Consider the following 24191-nt stretch of genomic DNA (forward strand, 5'->3'; position numbering starts at 1 on the left):
GTGGGGCTCTCCTGGTGCCTGGAAGGAGGGCTTCTGAAAGATGAACCTGAACTTGAGGCAGCTGGCACTGTACTCTGCTGACCTCACTGGGTACGAGGCCTGAGGTCTGGCGGGCAGGAGCCGTGTGGCACCAGGAGAAGCAGGAAGTGCAGGCAGGGAGTGGATGTGGCAGCATGGGTTCTGGACCACTCCCCAGAGCCACTTACCAGAGAAGGGAGAGAGAAGCACGATTGTAGGAAGGGGGTGAAGGGCAGCAAGGGTTTTAAAAGGCCCTGGAGATCTATACTTCTGTGAGGCAGAGTGGAGGGAACCAGTGGACAGAAGCAGACTGAAAAACTGTGAACCTTTATTTATCTAATGCCTGTCCTTTATGTGCGCTTACAGGCCCTTAGCAACTGGTAGTTGCTTGACCGACTAGGTGTTTTATATACTTTGTCTCTGTTCTTCTTAAGGATCCCAGGGAGTAGGTATCATTGTACTCATTTAACAGAAAGGAAAATGGAAGCTCAGAAGAGTTTGGTAACTTAACCTAAGGTCATGTAGGTGATTGGTAACCTGGATTTGAATGCAGACCCACCTCACTCTTTGGCCCATGCTCTCTCCACCAGAACAAAGGCTCAGGAGCAGAAGATCATGGAGTGCTTAGGGTACCAGAAGAGGCAGGAGGGAGGGAAAGAGGGAGCCCGGGTGCTGGGGTTTTCCCCAGGGCGAGGAGACGACTGGAGAGGCTCCTTATCCCCAAAACAGGCTCAGGTCCTTCACACCTTCACAGAATGGCTTCTTAAGAGGCTCCTTGGAGGGAATATTTGCAGACAGTTTACATTTCTTCCTGTTTAAATTGAGGATTTAAATTCAGTTTTGGAAAGGATGCAAAGTGATTTTCTCTTATGTGCTCCCCTGAGTGTTTGGGGGTTGTGGGGGTTGTGGAAGCACTTCTCTCAATGACTGTCTCCCCTCCACTCCGATTCCTTTAGCCCTGAGTCTCCCCCACCCCCAGACCCTGCCTGGGAAGAGCAGCAGACCAGCGTATTGCATCTGGCTGGGGACAACTTCCGGGAGACCCTGAAGCGGAAGAAGCACGCCTTGGTCATGTTCTACGCCCCATGTAAGTCGCTGGGGCGCTCACTGAGGGGTGAAGGATGGGGTGAGAAGATCCCCTAGGGACCTGGGCAGCCACAAGCCAGCTCTGGGCCATTTTCGCTGTGAGCAGGGCTCTAGTTTCATTCCTGGCTGAGGTCCTTCAGAATTCAGGGCCGGCTGGGTTGGGCTCTGTTCTCACAACAGCCCTAAAGCCCTCTGCTTCTGCCTGTGCCTGGGGCCTGCCTTGTATTAATGATTACTCAGCCACCTCACGTCCCTGGACTCTCCCACCTCTGGCTCCCTCCATCCCTCCAGCCATTGACTTCACCTTTGAACCCTGGCACTTCATAGCTGGGAATTCAGCCCGCCTCATTAGGCCTCTGTGTTCCTGTCTTTCTGAGCACTGCCAGCCCAGCCTCCTCTCCCTGACCTTCTGAAGGTCATGGCTCTGAAGTCATGGGGTTGAAGCTGTGGTGGAAGTTCAGTCACATTCGCTCAGAGCTCCCCACCGGGATCCCCATTTTAATCAAAGCTTAAGTTGAGGGAATGATGTGTCTGCTGATGTAGGTGTTTGTGATCTTAAGTTTTGTGTGTTCCCATTTTAAAGTTGTTCACTGATTCGTAAAGGAAAGACTCTTGAATTTCTTGCTCTGCCCTTTCTCCCCCAGGTTACAGCTTAGTGTAATGGAATGGGGATAACAAAGCTCTATGGAGCGCACTCCGTAGAGAAGCAGGTGGCTCAGTCTAGTCCTAGCCTTCCATCCCTTCTTCTCCAGTGAGGAAAGTCTGCTCAGCTCTCACTGTCCTGGGCAGAGGCCTCCTGGCATAGCCTCCAACCCCGCCCTCTTGTGGCTGACGCTTCCTCTGGTTGTGCCTTTTCCTCTGCAAGTGGGCCTTGCACTCTTTCAGTTCCTTACAGAGCTTCCTTCTGTCGTCCTCTGTCCTGAGAGAAAGTCCAGAAGACTGTGTGGATCTTGAGAAGCTGTCTTCCTTCCAGGCAGAGTTGGGGGTGCAGCACTGAGACCAGGAGATGCCTGACTTGCCTGAGGCTTGGCAGCAAGTTAATGATGATGGAGCCCTTCCCGAGGCCTGGGCTGATTACCCTCTCTTAGTCACAATCCTGATTCAGAGGGTAGTTACTTCCCAGCACCTGGTGAGAACCTGGCTGGAGAAAGTCTTTGACCAGCCATGGGTTGGACTTGAGAGAGTCCAGACTGAATACTTTCCCCAAATTCTCTCCCTTTGCCCCAAGACCTCAGTGGGGACACCTACCCTGCTGGGGTGCTAATGACCTCCTTAAAGTAACAGCTTTGTGCTTCATGTTTGGGACCCAGGATACCCGGGAAAGAGGCCTGGTCCCTGCCCACCTCAAAAGTTTCACAGTCCATCCCAAAGAGAAATAACTAAATGTGGTCCTTGCAGGGTCTGTTGCTGAGCGACTCAGCTGCTGGCAGAGGGCTTGGTGTCTGGAGTCTTCCCATCTCCCTTGCTGCCAAGTCTTGCCCTGAGCTCTGCTCCAAGCTCTGAGACGTGTGTTCATCACTGGACAGGGGCTGGGGGGAGGGAACTACCTAATGGAAAAAAATCTTTAACATGTTTTCAGCAATAAAATCAGTTCACTTCTGTTCAGTCACTCAGTTGTGTCCAACCCTTTGCGACCAAATGGACTGTATAGCATGCCAGGCTTCCCTGTCCATCACCAGCTCCGGGAGCTTGCTGAAACTCATGTCCACCGAGTTGGTGATGCCATCCAACCATCTTATCCTCTCTCGTCCCCTTCTTCTTCTGCCTTCAATCTTTCCCAGCATCACGGTCTTTTCCAAGGAGTCAGTTCTTCACATCAGATGGCCAAAGTATTGGAGTTTCAGCCTCAGCATCAGTCCTTCCAATGTATATCCAGAACTGATCTCCTTTAGGATGGACTGGTTGGATCTCTTTGCAGTCCAAGGGACTCCCAGGAGTCTTCTCCAACAGCACAGTTAAAAAGAATCAATTTTTTGGGTTTCAGCTTTCTTTATAGTCCAACTCTCACATCCATACATGACACCTGGAAAAACCATAACTTGGACTAGATGGACCTTTGTTGGCAAAGTAATGTCCCTTCTTTTTAATATGCTGTCTAGGTTGGTCATAGCTTTTCTTCCAAGGAGCAAGCATCTTTTAATTTCATGGCTGCAGTCACCATCTACAGTGATTTTGGAGCCCCCCAAAATAAAGTCTGCCATTGTTTCCATTATTTCCCCATCTATTTGCCATGAAGTGATGGGACCAGATGCCATAATCTTCATTTTTTTAATGTTGAGTTTTAAGCCAGCTTTTTTACTCTCCTCTTTCACTTTCATCAAAAGGCTCTTTAGTTCTTCTTTGCTTTCTGCCATAAGGGTAGTGTCATCTGCATATCTGAGGTTATTGATAATTCTCCCGGCAGTCTTGATTCCAGCTTGTGCTTCTTCCAGCCTGGCATTTCTCATGATGCATATAAGTTAAATAAGCAGGGTGACAATATACAACCTTGATGTACTTTTTTCCTGATTTGGAACCAGTCTGTGGTTCCATGTCCAGTTCTAACTGTTGCTCTTGACCTGCATACAGATTTCTCAGGAGGCAGGTCAGGTGGTCTGGTATTCCCATCCCTTGAAGAATCTTCCACAGTTTGTTGTGATCTACACAGTCAAAGATTTTGGGATAATCAATAAAGCAGATGTTTTTCTGGAACTCTCTTGCTTTTTTGATGATCCAGCAGATGTTTACAATTTGATCTCTGGTTCCTCTGCCTTTTCTAAATCCAGCTTGATCATCTGGAAGTTTACAGTTCACGTACTGTTGAAGCCTGGCTTGGAGAATTTTGAGCTTTACTTTGCTAGTGTGTGAGATGAGTGCAATTGTGCAGTAGTTTGAACATTCTTTGTCTTTGCCTTTCTTTGGGATTGGAATGAAAGCTGACCTTTTCCAGTCCTGTGGCCACTTCTGAGTTTTCCAGATTTGCTGGCATATTGAGTACAGCACTTTAACAACATCATCTTTTAGGATTTGAAATAGCTCAGCTGGAATTTCATCACCTCCACTAGTTTTTGTAATGATGCTTCCTAAGGCCCACTTTCCAGGATGTCTGGCTCTGGTTGAGTGATCACACCATCGTGGTTCTCTGGGTCATGAAGATCTTTTTTGTATATTTCTTCTGTGTATTCTTACCACCTCCTTAATATCTTCTGCTTCTGTTAGGTCTATACCATTTCTGTCCTTTATTGTGCCCATCTTTGCATGAAATGTTCCCTTGGTATCTCTAATTTTCTTGAAGAGATCTCTAGTCTTTCCCATTCTATTGTTTTCCTCTGTTTCTTTGCACTGATCACTGAGGAAGGCTTTCTTATCTCTCCTTGCTGTTCTTTGGAACTTTGCTTTCAAATGGGTATATCTTTCCTTTTCTCCTTTGCCTTTAGCTTCTCTTCTTTTCTCAGCTGTCTGTAAGGCCTCCTCAGACAACCATTTTGCCTTTTTGCATTTCTTGTTCTTGACAATAAAATAGCAATAAAATAATATATTCTTCTTTATCCTATAGGTAGTATATAGTGAAGTGAAGTAAAGGGGTTAGTCACTCAGTCATGTCTGACTCTTTGCTACCCCATGGACTGTAACATATACTTAATTTGTATATAAAGAATCTAAATACTGCAGAAAGGTCACATACCTGATAAAGGTAGGTGTAAAGTAAAAAGCAAACACCCATTTGCCCTGTCCCCCCATGTCCCACCTCCCCCCACATCCTCCCTCCCTAGTTTCTACACAGCTCTTTCTCCTGCTGTTTCATTGTTCTCTCCTGTTCCAGAGCCCCTCTGTTTGCTCTGAATGGTCTGGTCATGGTGACTGCCCCTCTTAGGCCAGCTTGGCTGAGTTGGAGTTTTCTCTCCTGTCCTTGGTCTTTGTTCCTCTCTCCCCACTCTGGGAGGCTGCTTTAGTTTCCTGTGACACAGAGGTGGCGCCTTTTTAAAGAGCCCACATTAAAAAATCATGCCTCTTCTGGCCCACCTGACATGTCTGGGAAACATCTTCATGCCCTTTCTAAAACAACCTCCCCTCTAGTTATTCATCTGCCATGCTCTTTCTTTTGGCTAATGAGAAAATGAGATGTAGCAGAAGGCCATTAATCTGAGACCTGGATGCTTTAAATTGATGATAGCAGGAATTTGCACTAAACTGACAGTGACCTTTATGCTTTCAGTAAGCAGAGAACTTAAAAAGGAGAAATTAGTAGTGATACCAAGTTTAGGGGAAGGGAGTAGCTTATTTCCAGCCAACCTGATGTCTTAGCAAGCATTCACATGCCACTCACAGGGGACCTCTAGGTACTGCAGGGCACACTTTGACGAACTCTCGACCAGTATATTGTGCTCTTTAAATGTTTTGAAAGCTCTATACCATCATTCCTTTGTAGTATTGATATTTCCATGTATTTGAGCCATTCTTCCCTCTATTGGGTCAAATTAGTACCGTGTTCCTATAATTGCCATTGGCATCTGCCATGAGTTAGGCTGTGCTCGGTACTTTGTCTCAGTCCTGGTGTAACTGTAACCAGCCCAGCTCTCTTCTCTACTCCTGTGATGGACGTTGGGAAAATCCTCCCATCACCACCATCCATTCTGCTCTGGGGCCAGCTGGCCACTCCACTAGCCAGGCCATATGGGTGGTCCCACCATATGGTTCACAGGAACCAGCTCAGGTGCTAAATTCAGATTAAAGTTGTAGCTCTGCCTTAATTTGGTTTCATAAAACCTTTTGAAATGCCAGTTATCATTACCTTATTTTAAAAAGAGAGAGAGCAGATGAGCCAGGCTTTCTCCTTTCTCTGTCTGGGCTTCCCCAAGGCCGTGGGAGGGCCGGAAGGCTTGGTTCGTCTGTTGGTCAAGAAGTTAGCTGGAGCCAGGGCTCCCCAGGGGGCATCTGGCCTCTCCCACCTGTGTTTTGACCAGAATTAATTACCACAGTCCGGGAATTCCTTCCCTCAAAGCAGTTCTGTTCTCTTGGCAGTTGGGTTCAGTGTGTGGAGAGCAGTAGGGAGAGGTAGGTTTTGGATTTTGAAGGACCAAAGCTGAGGGGAAGGCCGGGAAAGTGGATTTGGGCCAGAGCAGCCTGCAGTTTCTTGGGCTTCCTTCCTGGAGGATGGTGTCCCGGACTTGCCGAGACAGGAGAAAGTGGCCGCACGCAGGTGGGCCCCATACTGGGGACCTGTCACCGGAACCGGAGGGGCTCGGGGCAGCCCACATGCCACTGTCCCATCCGGGGCCTCTGGAGCTCTGGTCCTCGTCCCTGGGTCGGGAACCCAGGCCCTGAGAAGCGGCAGTGATTCCGGCGGCTTGTCCTCCTCTTAGCCTGACCTCGACGCTCCCATTCCTGGATCCAGAGTTCAGGCGGACTCTAAGGCAGGAGTGGAAGGACAGCATGACAACCAGGGGTCCTCGGTCTGGGGGTGGGGGCTGGGGGCAGTGTGGGAATCGACAGCAATGCATGAGCTGCCCGAGTCAGGCAGAGTGCTTGCTCCCACCCTCCACTTTCCCACATGTACCTTTTCAGTCGTGAAGTGGCAGGCTCCACCATTGTCACTGGGGCGCAAGAAGGAGCTTCAGAACAGGCTCCGAGAAGCCAGAGCACATGTCCTTTTCTTCTAAGCCCGAAAAGCTCCCTCTGCACCCTGGATCAGGCTCTTCTGAACCCTGAGGGCAGCCCTCCATGCAAGGAGCTTGCAGAGCAAGACCACAGTGTCTGTGTCCCCCACCCCCAGCCTTGAGGGTGGGTGTGGGGTGGGAGGGTATGGAGTGGGAGGTCCCAGGCAAGAGTGAACCTCACACTGGCACAGGCCTCCTGCAGAGCCCTCGGGCCAACAGCAGACACACAGTGGAGAGTTTGAGTGGTGGGGTTGATACCTGAACCCTGACAGTGGGTGTGCAGTGGGTGGGAATCAGATGGGCCCTGAAGTCTGTTGGGAGGAGAGAAACTCCTGGAAAGGCCTCTCTGGAGGTTCCAGGCAGGGCTCCTGGCCCCTGGCCCTGCTCCATGTGCAATGCTGTCTCCTTCCCTCTCACACAGGGTGCCCGCACTGTAAGAAGGCCATTCCACACTTTACTGCCACTGCTGATGCCTTCAAAGATGACCGAAAGGTAAGGACACCCTTCCTCTTCATCTCTTGTCCCGCCTCCAGCTTCCCACTACCACCAGTGCCCACACCTTCCTCCCTTCTGTTCAGGTTGCCCTCCCCAAGCAGCTTCTGCTGAGACATAGGGATTTCTGGCAACCAGGACATCCTTTTTAGAAGGCAGGATAGAGCTGGCTGCATTTATGCTGCAAAATTGACTGAAAGGGATACACTGAACCGTTACAGCCCTTCCTTGAAGGAGGGAGTGGTAAAGGGGTCATTTGTTCATTCTTTTTTAATGCTCACATCTTTTTACGGTAGGATTTGTAGTCATGCACTACTTGTGTAATTAAAAGTACAAATAAAAATATCCCACAAAAGTCAACTGGAGGCGGCCAAGGTGGAGGAGAGCAAGGCCATGGGAACGGAGCCTCATCCCGCCTAAGTGAAAGGCTCCTGCAGTTGCTGACTGATGAAGCAGAAAATTAACAAGCTAGAGCTGCAGATCGGCTTAGAGCACCGGGAGGGGGCCCCAGGCAGCTCCAGCAGACCAGACAGACTCCGAGGCTGAGGGGGTGCACGGCAGCGAGAAGACCCCAGAACTCAGGCTGGTGCATCTGGGCTGCTGCTAAACTGCGTGAGCTGTAAGACTCTCCAGGTCTCAACATTTCTTTCATCTAAAGTCGCAGCACTGGTTTAGATGGTCTCAAAGACCCTTCCCAGCCTGGGACTCCATCATAGGAACCTGTCCCCTGAAATGCCCCCCAAACATGCTAACACACACCCAAACCCAAAGTCAGATACATCTCTGCCTTATTTTTCCATGTGGAATTGTCAGCCGCAGCCGGGGCAGGTGGGATACAGATGCTGAGATCGCCTTGCACTGGCCCCACGGTGGCAGTGGTGGGGTGGTGAGAGCCGTATAGGAACAGTGAGTCAGAGGAAGCCAGGCACATGTGGGAGGACTCAGGCTCCAGACACCTTCCCTGAGTCAGGAAGTCCCATGGTCACCTGCGAGCCCTGCCTGTGCCCTTGAGACACCCTTCGCCATCAAGAGGGAATATAAGGACCACAAACACTTATGTCCTCTCCCTGCCACTTGGCTTGCATTGAGAGGGGCACGGCAGGGAGGTGCCTCCTGTCTTCTGTCTCCCTCACCCCTCCACCCACTTGTGCCACCCTCGACCTGAGCAGGGTGGCTGCTCCCAGTCTGGCCGCTCCAGCACAGCCCGGGCTGCTCGTTCCTGCAGGGCTGGGCGTGCGTTGGTGTGGGGAGGCCTTTACTCCCCAGGACCAGAGCTTGACTGGCAGTCTCTCCACACAGCTCCCATCATTCTTTGCCCAGAACACTAGGTGCCCTGGGCACACAGGAGGGTGACCCGTGTGGGGGCTTCCCGCCCCCCTGGCTGCTCAGGTCTCTAGGGCCTGTGAGGGGATCACACCAGTCCTCATGAGACCAGGCTGGCTGTGCCCCCCATTGGCAGCTGAGGGCTATTCCTTCTCTTCTCCGTCCCCTCTGCTGATGCACAGAGGTCTCGTTTCCATGGTGACCCCCTCCTTCTCTAAGATACCAATATGCCTTTGCTTAATTATCTTAACTTGGGCCAGTAATGTTGCTGACCTTTTTCTAGAATTATTTCCCTGTTGTTCCTTATCTCTCCTTCCAAGCCAGGCATCACCCTCACTCATTTTCAGGAACACACTTCTCTGTCCCAGGCAGCTTGCAGGCCAGCATTCCTGGAGATGGCTCTCAGTAGCAGCAGGAAGCATCCTGTTTTCAGCCGGGGCACCGGTGCCATGATGGCTGGGTGTCATCCTAGAACTATCAGATCAGAGCCTCGGGGGATGGCTCCAGGAATTTGTGCTGACCATAGGCTGGTGTTTAGGGACCACTGGCCTGACTAGCCCTCTCCCCCTCCTGAGGGATGAAGGCCCAGAAAGGAGGAGCTGTGTCTCTTGCCTAGGGACACCCAATGTGTCACTGACAGCCAGAAGTGGGTCTTCTGACTCCCAATTATTCCTGACACCCCATGCTGGCACCTGTGAGCCAGAATTGCATTTTTTTTTCCCACCCAGAAGCTTGTCCCTGTTCCTTCCCCAATCAATATGCAGTTGGTTGTTCACTTCCATTTTCATAGCCAAAGTCAATATTAGCTCCTGCAGAGATTTATTTTACTGAATCAATAAAGCCACATGAAGCAGCTCATATTTTAGCTGGGGAGCCTCCCCCTCCCAGGAGGTTACTGGGGACTTTAGCAGTTGACATGCTGCGGGCAGAAAGGGCTGCACACTGTTAGTGTTGGAACAGGAGGCGTTCTGGAGGTGGCCGTGAGGACCAGGATCTCAAGTGGAAGGCTGACCCCTGGCCTGGCAAAGTCGGGCCTCTCTCACTGCTCAGCAGAGTGTCCCAGCCCGGGGTTGGGGGCGCGGTCAGCAGTACAGCACAGCTCCTGGCCAGGTGCAAGGTCATCCCAGGAGCAGGCCCTGGGGCAGCGGGGGCCCCTCTCTGATTGGCTGGCGAAGCCAGGGTAGCTCTGGCTGTGTGATGTGTGTTGTGTATCGTCCCTCGAGTTCATAGAAGGGAGATCTCCCTGAGGGCAGGGACCTCATTTGCCCTTGAATCCCCCCCAGTCTTGACACCTGAAATCTCTGCAGGTGTTCACTGGATAAAGAAACTGGGTAACATGTCTGATGGTTCCTAAGTGCTCTTCCTCTTCTGCTGACGTTACTTCTAAAGCATTTTGTGATGTTGTCCTCACAGTAGTCTAGTCACCTCAGTATTATTACTCTCTCATTTTACAGATGAGGAGATTGAGTCTCAGAGAGGTTAAATGACTCGCCCAAAGCTACCAGATGGAAAGGGGCAGCATCAGAACCGAATGTATAGGCATGGTCAGAGGTCTCCCAGAAGTGGACTTGGGGCCTGGACTCCCGTGCAGGGGATTTCTGGGGAGGTGGTCTTGGGGAGCAGTTGAGGGGATGGAGGAAGGGAAGCCAGAGCAGATGTGTTAATGAGCAAATCACTGCATGGCTAACTAGGCTCAGTCCCTGGAGACCTCAGCAGGGACAAAGTCTTCCCCCTTGGAGGTCGAGGAAGCCAGGCGAGGTGTCCTCAAGCCTCTCCATCACTGGCCTCACTTATAGCTCCCTTCAGCCGAGAGTTGCAGGTGCCATTGGCAAGTGCTGGACAGACAGGACGTTGCAGGACACTGACAGCCACCTGCCGTGGAGCAAATCTAGAAGTTAGTGTACGTTCAGTGCTGCGGGTGAGTTGGTGCAAATCTCGAGTGGGTGTGAGGGAGGCAGCACTTAGGTGACACTGGGGTAGATGTGGAGAGGTTTATTTGCTGCCTTCTTTCCAGAGAGTCTAAGCCACTTCCTGAAGGGCCCGTGCCAGTCTCCCCTTCTGCTATAGAGACTGAGAGCTGAGGAGCCTTTGCAGCTGGAAGAAGCACTTCGTATATGTAACTGGCAGCTATATTAGGGGATTCGGAATAAGTACCCATTTTTTATTTAGTCTATTTATAAAACCATACACTACATTTCCCACAGCTCCAGGGAATGTATACAAATTAAATTTATAATTTAAAGCGGATGCAGGGAGAGCAGCAGCCTGGAGCAAAGCTCATTAAACATTTTCACAGCCTAGCCGGGGAGCAACAGCCCCTAGACGAGGGCTGCCCCGGTGCACCGCCCCCACGGGGCGGGCCGCTCAGCACCTGCCCTGAGAAATGGAGCCCCGAAGACGGCCAGAGGAGCCTCTGCCTCATGTTCCTAAATAAATTAGGAAGGGCTTTAGAGGATGAGCTGGAATTCTCAGAAGCCTGCTGGTACGTGTGGACACAGACAGACAGCAAGCTGACCCTGCCTGAAGGAGACAGCTACCCCTACTTTCCTGGCCACATATTGCCGGTGGGAATGCAGGGCAAGTACCCTCAGATTTGGCTTTTAAAGAAAAGCTGAAAAGCCAAACTTCCTATTAAAATCTTTGGGCTCTTTTTCTAGGTTGGCAACTAAGTCAGATTCTCTCTCTCTTTTTTTTAATTTCCTGTGGGCCAAACAGAAGAGGACTGAGAGTCAAATACCGATCGTGTGCAGAGTTTGCAGACTCTGCTCTAAGAGGTCTCATCGTATAGAGTGCTATGTAGCCAAGGAGGTAGAAGGGGGCTTGCAGGTGGGTAAGTGGGGGACAAGTGACTAGTAACCAGAATGCAAGGCTCACTCTTCACTGCCTGTCAGCCCTGCTTACCTGGGCACAGGTAAATAAGCATGACTGTTGGTGCCCTGCAGGGCTCTCCTGCCTGGAAAGGGGGCCTCCATCCAAGTGTGAATAACCAGCAGCCAGAGAACCCTGTGAGTCACGGCTGTCCAGCAGTTTTAAACCTCCAGTGCAGTCGTAGTTCTGTGTGGGCTCCTAAGTGGGTTCTGGCCCTCAAGGTGCCACGCCGATTCCTCTCCCGGGTCCTGGCCTGGGCTGGTCCTAGCTGGGTGCTCTTCCCTCAGGCCTTCATGCCACTGGCTGCCTTATCACTGATGGCTCAGATGAAATGTTAGCTCCTTGGAAAGGCCTCCTTGGCCATCCTGGTGAAAGCAGCCCCTCTGGCCGTGGTCTATCCAAGCACCCTCTTAGTTCCTTCAGGGCATCCTTTGGACTCCACGGTGATCTCGCTTGTTATGTGTCTGTACTGCCTTCCTGTAGTAAGAATGTCAGTCGCTCGATGGCTGACTTTGTCGAGGTCACCACTGTCCTCGTAGCATCCAGAGCAGGCTTGGCTTCGTCAATGCCACCACTCTTCTGTAACGCTTGTGGATTGCGCTTGCCGTTAATCAACCCTCTCCTCTCCCTCCCTGCTCTGTGACCCTCGGCAGGAGAAAAGTTCCCCATGTCTGCTTTACACTATCTTGTCGGGAAAGAGCAATAAATAAGGAAAGACTGCCCAGGATGTGGAATTTGTTAGATGGGCAAGAAGAGGGCAGCGGCCAATTTAGGAATCTCTTTCTGGCCAAAACCTGTTTGCTTTAGTCATGTTGAACTCTGTCCCGGGTTCTGGAATGTGTTCCCCAGGATGGAATCTACTTCTCCCTCTCTATCAGTTCTCCGCCCAGGGTGCAAACTTTGCAGAGTGCTTCTGAACCCCTTTGCAGGCCATCCTGGCACCCTGGAGCACCTCCACACACCTCCTGTCATACCTTGGATTTGCCTCTTTACCCAGCTCCCTGACCAGATTCTGAGCTCCTGTTGGGGACAGAGCCAGTGTCCCGGGCTAGTAGGAGTGCCTCTAATAGCAGCTAACGTGTACTGACCTCTGACCATGTGCCCTTCACCTCCCCCGACTTATCTCACTCAGTCCTCAGGATGTCCTGATAGCCCGGGTGTTGGTACTATCTCCATTTTACAGATGAGGATGTTGAGGCATGAAGATGCTAAGTGACTTCCCGTAAGTGTTAATATGCAGCCAAGCCAAGACTTACACGTGGAAAACTTGACTTCAAAGCTCTTATTCTTGACCTTGATACTACACTGCCTCCCCAAAAAGATGTTCAGGAAATATTAGTTGATGAATGAATAAGTCCCACAGTGCCTCACAGAAAGTATCACAAACTTGTAGTGTTTACAGATGCTTTCAAGTCATAATTTCCTTTACATTGTACTCTTGATTGTAAAGGGTAGTCTGAGGGCATTCCTCATCTGCCTGCCTGGGGAATTAAAAGCAAGTGCTGTTGGCCTCAGTGGAGCATGGGACTGGGGGTGCTTTGGTTCAGCGTGTCCCTGCTGTTGGGGAGGAGCTCAGAAACCACAGGATCCGGGCCTCGGGTGCAGCCTGCACACAGAGGATCCAGGCCTCAGCTCTCAGACTGGAGACCCCATGCTGAGCATCCCCTTCTTGCGCCCTGCAGATTGCCTGTGTCGCTATTGACTGCGTCAAAGAGAAGAACAAGGACTTGTGTCAGCAGGAGGCAGTCAAGGGCTACCCCACTTTCCACTACTACAACTACGGGAAGTTTGTGGAGAAGTATGACACCAATCCGACGGTGAGTCGTGGGGTGGCACTGCCTGGAGCTCTGTCTGCTGAGGGGCAGGGAAACAGCCACTGAGGGCGCTTCCCAGGTAGCACAGTCAGCTGCGACGCTCAGAGCCAAGAAGGCGAGGCTCCGGCCCGGCTGGAAGGGAATCCCAAGAGATTTTCATACGAGTCCTGGCCGAAGAGCAGGGTGGGGGCAGAGGAGAATTCAGGGTTCCAGGGTGTGGGAGAATTTCCTCACCCACTTTTCAGGGCTTCTCCATAGTCAAGCCGATGCTTCCCACATGGGCCCGGCCACCCCCTCAGCCGCCTCTCTGTGTCCAGAAGTGTGAGCATGCGGAGGGTCAGGAATCGGCATAAAGGGAGGGCGCACATCCTCATGGAGTTAGAGGTCCTAATCTTCTCTTCTTCCCTACAGGAGCTGGGATTTACCAATTTTATCCGAACGCTCCGGGAGGGAGACCATGAGAGACTAGGAAAGAAGAAGGAAGAGTTGTAATTTCTGCCTCAGAGAAAGCTTTTCCATTACACTGTGAACGATACCTGTTTTGTTGTTCTTTCTGAATTTCCACGTGTTCTGAAGACGAAGTTTTTTATAGCCGCGTATGGCCGTTTTGTACAATTTTGAAATAAAATTAAACCGATTGTTTGGTGGTGTGGGTTGTTTACGTGGAGCCCAAAGGTGGATGCTGTATCCTCCCTCCTTCTGTGTCCTCTCCTGGGGGGTGGAGAGCCCCACTCCTCGGTCATGTCTGTCCAGGAGAGACTCTGGGGCAGGCGGGTGAGGAGGGAGGCGCAGGGATACTGGCCCTAGTCAGCCACTGGAGAGCGGAACAGGGGAATCAGATCACAAGATAGCCTGTTGGACAATGACTGATTAGGGGGCAGGGGGGGTGGTGAGGAGGGTGGAATGCATTAGGATGGTCAGGAAAATGGGATTCTGAAGCTTATGGGAACCAAGCATTAGCTTTTTCTGGATCATTGTGGTTTTAGTTTGGGTGTGTTTTCCTGGAAAATATTTGCATATTTCTCTTTCTCTGGCTATTTTTGTCTTCCTGTCTCCATCCCCTCCCAGCTTTCCCATTAAAGAAGACGTAAGTCTGCACTCCAGGGGATGGTGCAATGGTCGAGCCCAGGCTGAAAGGGCATCTAGAGTGGACTGGGGAGTCGGGGAGGGGGCGGTGGTGACCTTTGTGCAGCCGCTTGCTCCTCACCCTGGCTGGAAGGGATGGTGTGTGGGATGTGGGGGGCATATACTCAGTGTGAGTATGCTGGTCTGTAAACCAGCTCGCCTCACCCCATGACAGTAACCTCCAAGCTTTGCAAGCATGCTTCTCCTGGACGGGCACCATCCAGGCCTCACTCTGACACTCATATCTCTTTCCTGACTATCTTTCACACTAGGCCTGCTCTCTGTATCCCTGCATGAGTAGCACCAGCCCTGAGCTCAGCACTTCTGCCAGAGCCATGGTTCTTCTCCACAGGAAGTAGAGCAGCCTCGCTCTGATCTCTGGACTTCAGTGTTCTGCAGCGGTCCTCACCTTGCAGTCCTTGGGGTAGTTCAAGGTGGCGTGTCCAGAGCTGCAGCACTGGGCAGCACACTTTGGTGGCCTTACGGGGGAGTTGGCCTGTGGGCACAGCCCTGTTTCCTGGACCAGACCCACCCTTGCAGCCCCTGCCTTCCTGCTGATGGGTTCCCAAGTAAGGGGTGGGAGCTGCAGAGTTCCCCGTGGCAGCACACAGTGCTGTTAAGTGAGCTCAAAGGCTTTGAAAACCCTTGTTCTGGGGCAGTGTCCCAGCTTCCTAGTCCACCCACTGCCTGGCCAGCCTTTTCTTTTCTTTAAGCACCCACTTTTTAAAGTGGTCCTTGGTCTCCCTCCAGGTGAACGGGTATGAAAGAAGCACGATCTCCCCTGGTGCCATACACTATCAGACAAAGAGCCATTTAATCCTGATGCTGAATGTCTTATACCCTCTCCTGCAAAGGGGCTTGTGAGAGTGTGTGTGCATATGGGCATGCGTAACAGTTGTTTGGAATATTTATGGGAGAAACATATTTGTGTCTTCAAAAATGTTTTTAACTGCATCTTTAATGCCTGAGAAAAGCCACTCCCTTGCTGAGGGCCACTGGTGCTCGCATTCAAAGCACAGGGCTTTCTTTCCATCTTATTCCACAGGCGGAGTTGGCTTCTGTGTGAGAACTTGAAAGCATTAGGAAATGGCATTCTTTTCCCTCTTTATTTGCAGGATTTGTTAGTTATAGAGCCCTTGTCAGAGTGTCTAGTGTTTGCTATGACTTCGGGCATGACCGGAGCAAGTTCAGCCCAGCTCTGGGAAGCTGCCTCTGCAGACAGAGCTCCCTTCCTCCACTCTCCCACTCCCCCACCTCTCCCCCCACGCCCCAGTTCTTGAGCTTTGTGCAGATTGGTTAGAGCATGGCCCCTGATTAGTCCCATTCCCAGTGGTTGGTTCATTCCCATGCTTGGTTCACTGGGGGTTCACTGGTCTTCAGTTACAGTGTGTGTGCGTGCTCAATAGCTTCAGTTGTGTCCAACTCTTTGCCACCCCATGGATGATAGCCTGCCAGGCCCCTGTGTCCATGGGGTTCCCACCCCTCCCTAACCCTCACTCGAGGACCTGCCATTATCCCCTCAGTTCCCCTAGATCTTACCTTTGCTTGCTGATTTTTCTGCAAAAAGCAAGGGTATGAGTTAGGAAAAAATGGATTCCCAGTCTGCATTCTGGTGGCTTTGGCATAACCTTCACCTCAGTTTCTCTCCTTTGGGTCATTGCTTCCAGTTCCATTCCCTCCTGGTCTGCCTTACCCTGTGGCCCCCTCTGCCTCTCTCCTATAGGTGATTGCCTCTCAGCACTAACTGAGGCTCCCAGAGCTGGCCCCCCATCCCTTCCCATCTTCCCCATGTGGTTCCCTCCCTTCCTAGAGATGTTTGGCTTCCAGAAACTCTCCTATGCCAGGCACAGGAAGGTGGTGCTCTGGGTTCAGGGAGCGATTTGCTCCTCCAATGTAAAAGGATGTGTAATCTCATCTAGAAAACACCAAGAGTTGAAGCCTGGGGCTCACGTGGCTTGCCCAAATCACACAAAAAGGAGGAAGGGCCAGTCCTGTTCCCAGGAGGCTCCCAGGTATGGTGACTGGGCATTGCTGGTCACAACTGAGCTCCCTGTAGGTATCCTTTTGCTGTTTACTCAAAGCAGTCAATCCTAAAGGAAGTCAACCTTGAATATCCATTGGAAGGACTGATGCAGAAGCTGTCGCTCCAATACTTTGACCACCTGATGCAAAGAGCTGACCCATTGGAAAAGACCCTGATGCTGGGAAAGCCTGAAGGCAGGAGAAGGGAACAACAAAGGATGATGTTTAGATGGCCTCACTGACTCAATGGACATGAGCTTCAGCAAACTCCAGGAGATGGTGAAGGACAGGGAAGCCTGGCGTGCTGCAGTCCATGGAGTCACAAAGAGTTAGACATGACTTAGCAACTGAACAACAATTATTTTATTATTTTAAGGCTGGAAAAATGGAACTAATATCCTTGAGCTAAATGTGAAAACCAAATTACTGTTATGTTCCTACCAAATATATGCCTGCCCCCAAATACTTTGTTTTAGGCCTAGGATATCCAACATAGTGGCCATTAGCCACATATGGCTATTTAGTATTGGAAATGCGGTTACTGCAACTGGGAAGTGTGTATGTGTGTGTGTGTGAATGCCTTTTTTGTTATGAAATAGATATAAAATTTACCATATTCAAGTGTATACAGCTCAGTGGCACTAAGTGTATTCACATTGTTGTGCCACCATCATTAATATCCGACTCCAGAACATTTTCATCACACCAAACTGAAACTCCATTAAACAAGAACTTCCCATATCCCCCTCCTCCCTGCCCCTAGTAACCGCCATTCTACTTTCTGTCTCTATAAATTTCCCTCTTTTAGGTACCTCATATAAGCTAGAGCATATGTTTGTCCTTTTGTGTCTGGTTTATTTCACTAAGCATGATGTTTTCAAGGTTCATCATGTTATAGCATATGTCAGAATTTCCTTCCTTTTAAGGCAGGCTAATATTTCGTCATATGAATACACCAAATTTCATCTATCCTCTCACCTGTCAATGGACATTTGTGCTATCTGTGCCTTTTGGCTATTTCCAATAATGTTCTTGTGAACAAAATTGTGCAAATCATCTGTTTGAGTCCCAGTTGTTTTGAAAGTGGAATTGCTGGATCATGGTACTTCTATGTCTAGTGTTTTGAGGAATCACAGTACTATTTTCAATAGTGGCTGCACCATTTTAAATTTCTACCAGCAATGCACATAGGTTCTGATTTCTCCACATCCTTGCTGAAAGTTATTTTCTGGGGTTGTGTGTGTGTGTGTGTGTGTGTGTGTGTGTGTGTTGATAATAGCCATCAAAAATTGAGGTCAAGAGGAGGAGGCAACAGAAGATGAGATGGTTGAATAGCATCACTGACTCAATGGATGTAAGTCTGAGCAAACTCCAGGAGATAGTGAAGGACAGGGAAGCCTGGCATGCTGCAGTTCATGGGGGTCACAAAAAGTCAGACACGACTTAGTAACTGAACAACAACTATGGAAGTAAAGTGGTATCTCATTGTGGTTTTGATTTGTATTTCCTTAATGATTAGTGATGCTTAGTGATGCTGAGCATATTTCATGTGCTTTTTGGCCATTTGTGTATCTTCTTTGGAGAAGTGTCTATTAAGTCCTTTGCCCATTTTTGAAATGGATTGTTTGTGGGGTTTTGTTATTGTTGTTTCCATGTAGAAGTTCTTTATGCATTATGGATATTAATCCTGTATCAGATATGTGATATGCAAATATTCCCTTTCATTCAGTGGATTGTCTTTCTTTTCGCTTCCTTAATAGTGTCTTTGGATGCACACAAGTTTTTTGTTTTGGCAAAGTCGGATTTATTTTTTCTTTTGTGGTCTGTGCTTTTGGGGGTGATTCTAGTAAATCATTGCTAAGTTTAAAGCTTTTCTCCTATGTTTTCTTCTAATAGTTTTATGTCTTACCTTTGTGACTGATCCAGTTTGACTCAAGTGTAAGGTAAGAGGCCAGGTTCATTGTTTTGCATATGAACATCCAGTTTCCCCAACACCATTTATGAAAAAAACTATTTTTTCCTCGTTGAACAGTCTTGGAACCCTAGTCAAAAACCATTTGACCATATATATGAGAATGTAACTTCTGAGCTTTCTATTCTATCCTGTTGGTCTGTATGCCTGTCTTTATGCTACAACCACACTGTTTTGATTGCTATAGATTTGTAGTAAGTTTTAAGGTCAGGAAGTGTGAGTCCTCCAGGTTTGTTCTTCTTTGTCAAGATTGTTTTGACTATTAAGGTCCCTTGAAATTCCTTATGTCTATGCCATTTATCATACGTGTAGATTTGCATCACCAGGACTGCAATCAAAACACAGAACTGTTCCACCAAAGTTCTCTCTTATATCACTTTATGTTCACACATTTTCTCCCTTTCCTCACCACTAAAACCTGGCACACGCTAACTTGTTTTCCCTGTCTGTATTTTTGCCACTTGGGAATGTTATGAAAATGGGATCATACAATCATATAATCTCTCGAGATTAGCTTTTCTCCTTCTGAGTAATGCTCTTGAGGGCTATCCAAGTTGTTACATGTACCAATGTTTTCTTCCTGTTTGTTGCTGAGCAGTATACCATGGTATGGATGTACCACAGTTTGTTTAACCTTTTACCTATTAAGGAACATTTTGGTTGCTTCCAATTTTGGACCATTACAATAGAGCTACTTTATGTATAGATGTACATTTTTATTTCTCTGGGGTAATTACTCAGAAGTATGATTGCAGGGCCATATGTGTGTTTGCTTTTAAGGAAACTGCCATACTTTTCCAAAGTAACTGTATCATTTACTTTGTCACCAGTAATTTTGAGACATCCAATTTCTCCACATCCTCACCAACCTGTGGTATTATTATTGTTGTTGTTGTTGCTGTTAGTTTTAGCGGTTCTAACTAGTGTGCAGTAGTATCTCATCTCAAATAAAGGTCTTACTGTACCTTTATTTCCCTAAAGATGTGATGCTGGATATTCTTTCATGTATCTCTTTGTCATCTCTGTATCATATTCAGTGAAATCTCTATCCGTGTCTTTTGCCCATTTTCTAATGGATTGTTTTCTTTTAACTGTTGAGTTTTGAGAGGGTTTTTTTTTTTTTGTATATTCTAGATACTAGTCCTTGTAAATATCTTCCCCTAGTTTATATCTTATATTTTTCCCCATCTTCTTAATAGGGTCTTAAATTTAAAGTTTTAAATTTTGATGAAGACCAATATAACAACTTTTTTTTCTTTCAGGGATCATGTTTTTGGTGTCATATTTAAGAACTCATCATCAAGCTCTAGTTCCCCAAGATTTTCTTGTTTTTCCTTAAGGAAAAGTAAACAAAGTAAACAAACCTTAAGGAAAACCTTAAGGTTTTACATTTAAATATGTGATCTATTTTGAGTTAATTTTTATATGAGATGTAAGATTCAGGACTTCCCTGGTGGTCCAGTGGCTAAAACTCCATGCTCCCAATAGAGGGGGTTCAGATTCAATTCCTGATTGGGGAACTAGATGTCACATACCGCAACTAAGAACCCACATGTTGCAATGAAGATCAAAGATCCTGCATGCCGCAACTAAGACCTGGTGCAGCCAAATAAATAGATTAAATAAATATTTTTCAAAAAATATGTGAGACTCAAGTCAGGATTCATTTTTTGACCTACAAATGTCCAATTGTTCCAGCACCATTTGCTGAAGACTACCTTTCCTCCACTGCATTGCTTTTACATTTTTGTAAAAAATACGTTGGCTATATTTAACAGAGTTCTATTTCTGGGTTCTGTTTCATTGATCTATGTCTATCAACACCATACAGTCTTATTTACTGGTATCTATATAGTAAGCCTTGAAATCAAGTAGACCGATTTCTCTCAATACCTTTCTTTTTCAAAATTGTTTTACCTTTTCATATAAATATTAGAATAATCTTATCTATATGTGAATTTTTCTGGGATTTTTAATATTTCAAATTACTAAAAAATATATATATATGTGCAAACAAACACAGATAAGGCTAAAGAGACAAAAGGTAAATAACTGGTGAATCTAGGTAAAAGGCATAATGTAACTTACAATTTTAAAAGTTTGAAATTACATCAAACATGTCTCGTAATTTAGTGACCCAGATTAACAAATAGGGCCTGTGTCTAACTCTCTCTAGGTAGCCCCATTTCCTTTATGGCTGAAACCAATTTCTCTTGTGTCCCCAACAGAGGGGTATAGAAGTGGGCTAAGAGTCTGGCTGATGTTCTTGCCAGAGAGCGTCACCTCGTGAGATTACAGACTAAGCTCAGGGATCCACGGCACCAGCAGGAATGAGGTGGTGCCCAGGCAGGACTGGAAAAGAAAGGAAGGTGCTTGAGCCAAAGCCTCAGGAGCAGACAGCAACAGAATACCTCAGAGCAGGACCCAGTGCCCCTCAGCAGCCACCGTGCCAGGGGCAGCCTAGACCAGCAGGGGGCGCCAGGACCCACAGGACCTGGTGTGGCTCTGGGTCCCTCTCCCTGGTTGTCAGTTTTCACCTTGTCCACCCCTAGTGAAGAAGCGGGCCTCTGAAAGACTGAATATTTATCTAAGGAGTCATCCTAGAGCTACCTAAGGAAAAGTTTCAGTTTATTGGATCAGACTGAGATCACCAGTTCTACTAAATCAATCAATAGGAAAATACACAATTTCCCTCTGTAAATAGGCAGTGTAAATATACATCTTCTACATTCCTGACAAAATGTGATACCTGGTCCTGAACGTAAGAGTCCAGGTGAGACCTGGCCAGCACAACGGTGAGAGGACCATGAATCCCTTATTCCAGATCTTATAGGATATATCTTGATTAATCTAATCTAAGATTGCAGACTCACTGTCAGCAAAAACATTCAAAACTTTTTCACAGTGCTCACAGAAAAGACCTTGATAGTTAATTTTTATTGAATATTTTTCTTTATTTTCAAGATACTACATGTATTATAAAAAACTTTGAAAAATGAAGAAAAGCATGCAAAAGAAAATTTAAATCATTCATAGCCCTGCTCATCAATTACTACTGATCACTTTGATTACATCTTCCATTTTTTAAAATCACACACAAATGAAATCTCTTAGTATTTTATAACTGAAAATATTCAGAAGATGTTTAAACATTTTCCTGTATCATTAGATATTCTTTCTCCTCATTATTTTTAAAGACCATATAGCAGAGTTTCTCAACACTATTTTTGGGCATTATTGACATTTTGGAACATATAATTCTTTATTGTGGGGAAATTTTCTATGCATTGTAGAATTTTTAGCAATGTCTTTGATATCTACCCACTAAATGCCAGGAACATCTCCCCTTCCCCACAGGTTGTGACAACCAAAAATATCTCCAGGCTTTGCCAAATGTCCCCTAGGGGCAAAATTACCCCTAGTGGAGAATCACTGCTTTATAATACTTTATCCTATGTAAATACTATCCTTTATTTATATAGTCATACCATTAAATATATCAGTGTATGTTATACACAGCTATTCTCTATCATAAATAATGCTGGGATGGACATCTCTCATTTTGTTATTTTATATATTTTACACATTTTCAAAAGTGACTTTTTGGGTCTAAGAATATACTTGTTTTAAAGGTCTGTTTTTTTAAAGGCCAGTGATAAACGTTAATTTTCTCTTAGTAGCATACCTCTTTATACTCTTACCAAGAGTTTTTGAGGTAATCTGTTTTCCCAACCCTTGCTAGCTCTGGGATTTATATATTTTTTAAAGACCTATGCACATTTTATTTTTTATATACAGTTGACCCTTTGATAACACTAATTTGAACTTCACAGGCCCACTTATACTTGGATTTTTTTCAATAATAAATACTATAGTGCTACATGGTTGATCCACATGGTTCCTGAACCCATGGGTACAGAATCACAGATATGGAGGATTGGACGGTGTGGAAGGCCAACTGTAAGTTACAATCTTATAATGCTATTTTCGACTACCCAAAGGGTTGGTGCCTTTACCAAGTTGTTTAAAGGTCAAGTGTAATTGTAAAGCATAGTCGTTCTAGTTACATTTTATCTTGAAAGTTCTTTGTTTTAGTCTGTGAGGACATTTTATATTCTGTTTCAGTCTCTGACAAGTTTTCTGTCTTTAACTTCATGTCACTTACAACTTTGATGAGAATTAAAACACTATATACAAGCAATAAATGCTGGAGAGGGTATGGAGAAAAGGGAACCCTCTTACACTCTTGGTGGGAATGCAAACTAGTACAGCCACTATGGAGAACAGTGTGGAGAGTCCTTAAAAAACTGGAAATAGAACTGCCATATGACCCAGCAATTCCACTGCTGGGCATACACACTGAGGAAACCAGAATTGAAAGAGACACATGTACCCCAACGTTCATTGCAGCACTGTTTATAATAGCCAGGACATGGAAGCAACCTAGATGTCCATCAGCAGATGAATGGATAAGAAAGCTATGGTACATATACACAATGGAATATTACTCAGCCATTAAAAAGAATACATTTGAATCAGTTCTAATGAGGTGGATGAAACTGGAGCCTTTTATACAGAGTGAAGTAAGCCAGAAAGAAAAAAACCAATACTGTATACTAATGCATATATATGGAATTTAGAAAGATGGTAACGATAACCCTATATGCGAGACAGTGAAAGAAACACAGATGTATTGAACAGTCTTTTGGACTCTGTGGGAGAGGGCGAGGGTGGGATGATATGGGAGAATGGCATTTTTTTTTTCCATTTATTTTTATTAGTTGGAGGCTAATTACTTTACATCATTACAGTAGTTTTTGTTATACATTGAAATGAATTAGCCATGGATTTACATGTATTCCCCATCCCAGTCCCCCCTCCCACCTCCCTCTCCACCCGATCCCTCTGGGTCTTCCCAGTGCACCAGGCCCAAGCACTTGTCTCATGTACCCAACCTGGGCTGGTTATCTGTTTCACCCTAGATAATATACATGTTTCAATGCTGTTCTCTTGAAACATCCCACCCTCGCCTCCTCCCAGAGTCCACAAGTCTGTTCTATACATCTGAGTCTCTTTTTCTGTTTTGCATATAGGGTTACCATCTTTCTAAAGTCCATATATATGTGTTAGTATACTGTAATGGTCTTTATCTTTCTGGCTTACTTCACTCTGTATAATGGGCTCCAGTTTCATCCATCTCATTAGAACTGATTCAAATGAATTCTTTTTAATGGCTGAGTAATATTCCATGGTGTATATGTACCACAGCTTCCTCATCCATTCATCTGCTGATGGGCATCTGGGTTGCTTCCATGTCCTGGCTATTATAAACAGTGCTGCGATGAACATTGGGGTGCACGTGTCTCTTTCAGCTCTGGTTTCCTTGGTGTGTATGCCCAGAAGTGGGATTGCTGGGTCATATGGCAGTTCTATTTCCAGCTTTTTAAGAAATCTCCACACTGTTCTCCATAGAGGCTGTACTAGTTTGCATTCCCACCAACAGTGTAAGAGGGTTCCCTTTTCTCCACACCCTCTCCAGCATTTACTGCTTGTAGACTTTTGGATAGCAGCCATCCTGACTGGCGTATAATGGTACCTCATTGTGGTTTTGATTTGCATTTCTCTGATAATGAGTGGTGTTGAGCATCTTTTCATATGTTTGTTAGCCATCTGTATGTCTTCCTTGGAGAAATGTCTGTTGAGTTCTTTGGCCCATTTTTTGATTGGGTCATTTATTTTTCTGGAGTTGAGTTGGAGGAGTTGCTTGTATATTTTTGAGATTAATCCTTTGTCTGTTGCTTCGTTTGCTATTATTTGGGAGAATGGCATTGAAAC

General features: G+C 46.9%; 1 protein-coding gene across 1 annotated transcript in view; it reads left to right on the plus strand.

The window, feature by feature from the left end:
* PDIA5 (protein disulfide isomerase family A member 5) overlaps window positions 1-13879 on the plus strand; it is a 93461-nt gene extending 79582 nt beyond the window's left edge. Inside the window, exons 14-17 of the mRNA XM_070466073.1 lie at window positions 975-1105; window positions 7162-7232; window positions 13106-13240; window positions 13649-13879. Coding sequence (XP_070322174.1) covers window positions 975-1105; window positions 7162-7232; window positions 13106-13240; window positions 13649-13729 — 418 coding nt within the window. The 3' untranslated portion in view covers window positions 13730-13879. The remainder of the gene's footprint in view (window positions 1-974; window positions 1106-7161; window positions 7233-13105; window positions 13241-13648) is intronic.
* The last annotated feature ends 10312 nt before the right edge of the window (window positions 13880-24191 follow it).

This window comes from Odocoileus virginianus, chromosome 4 (assembly GCF_023699985.2).
Source record: "Odocoileus virginianus isolate 20LAN1187 ecotype Illinois chromosome 4, Ovbor_1.2, whole genome shotgun sequence".
Lineage (NCBI taxonomy): Eukaryota > Metazoa > Chordata > Mammalia > Artiodactyla > Cervidae > Odocoileus > Odocoileus virginianus.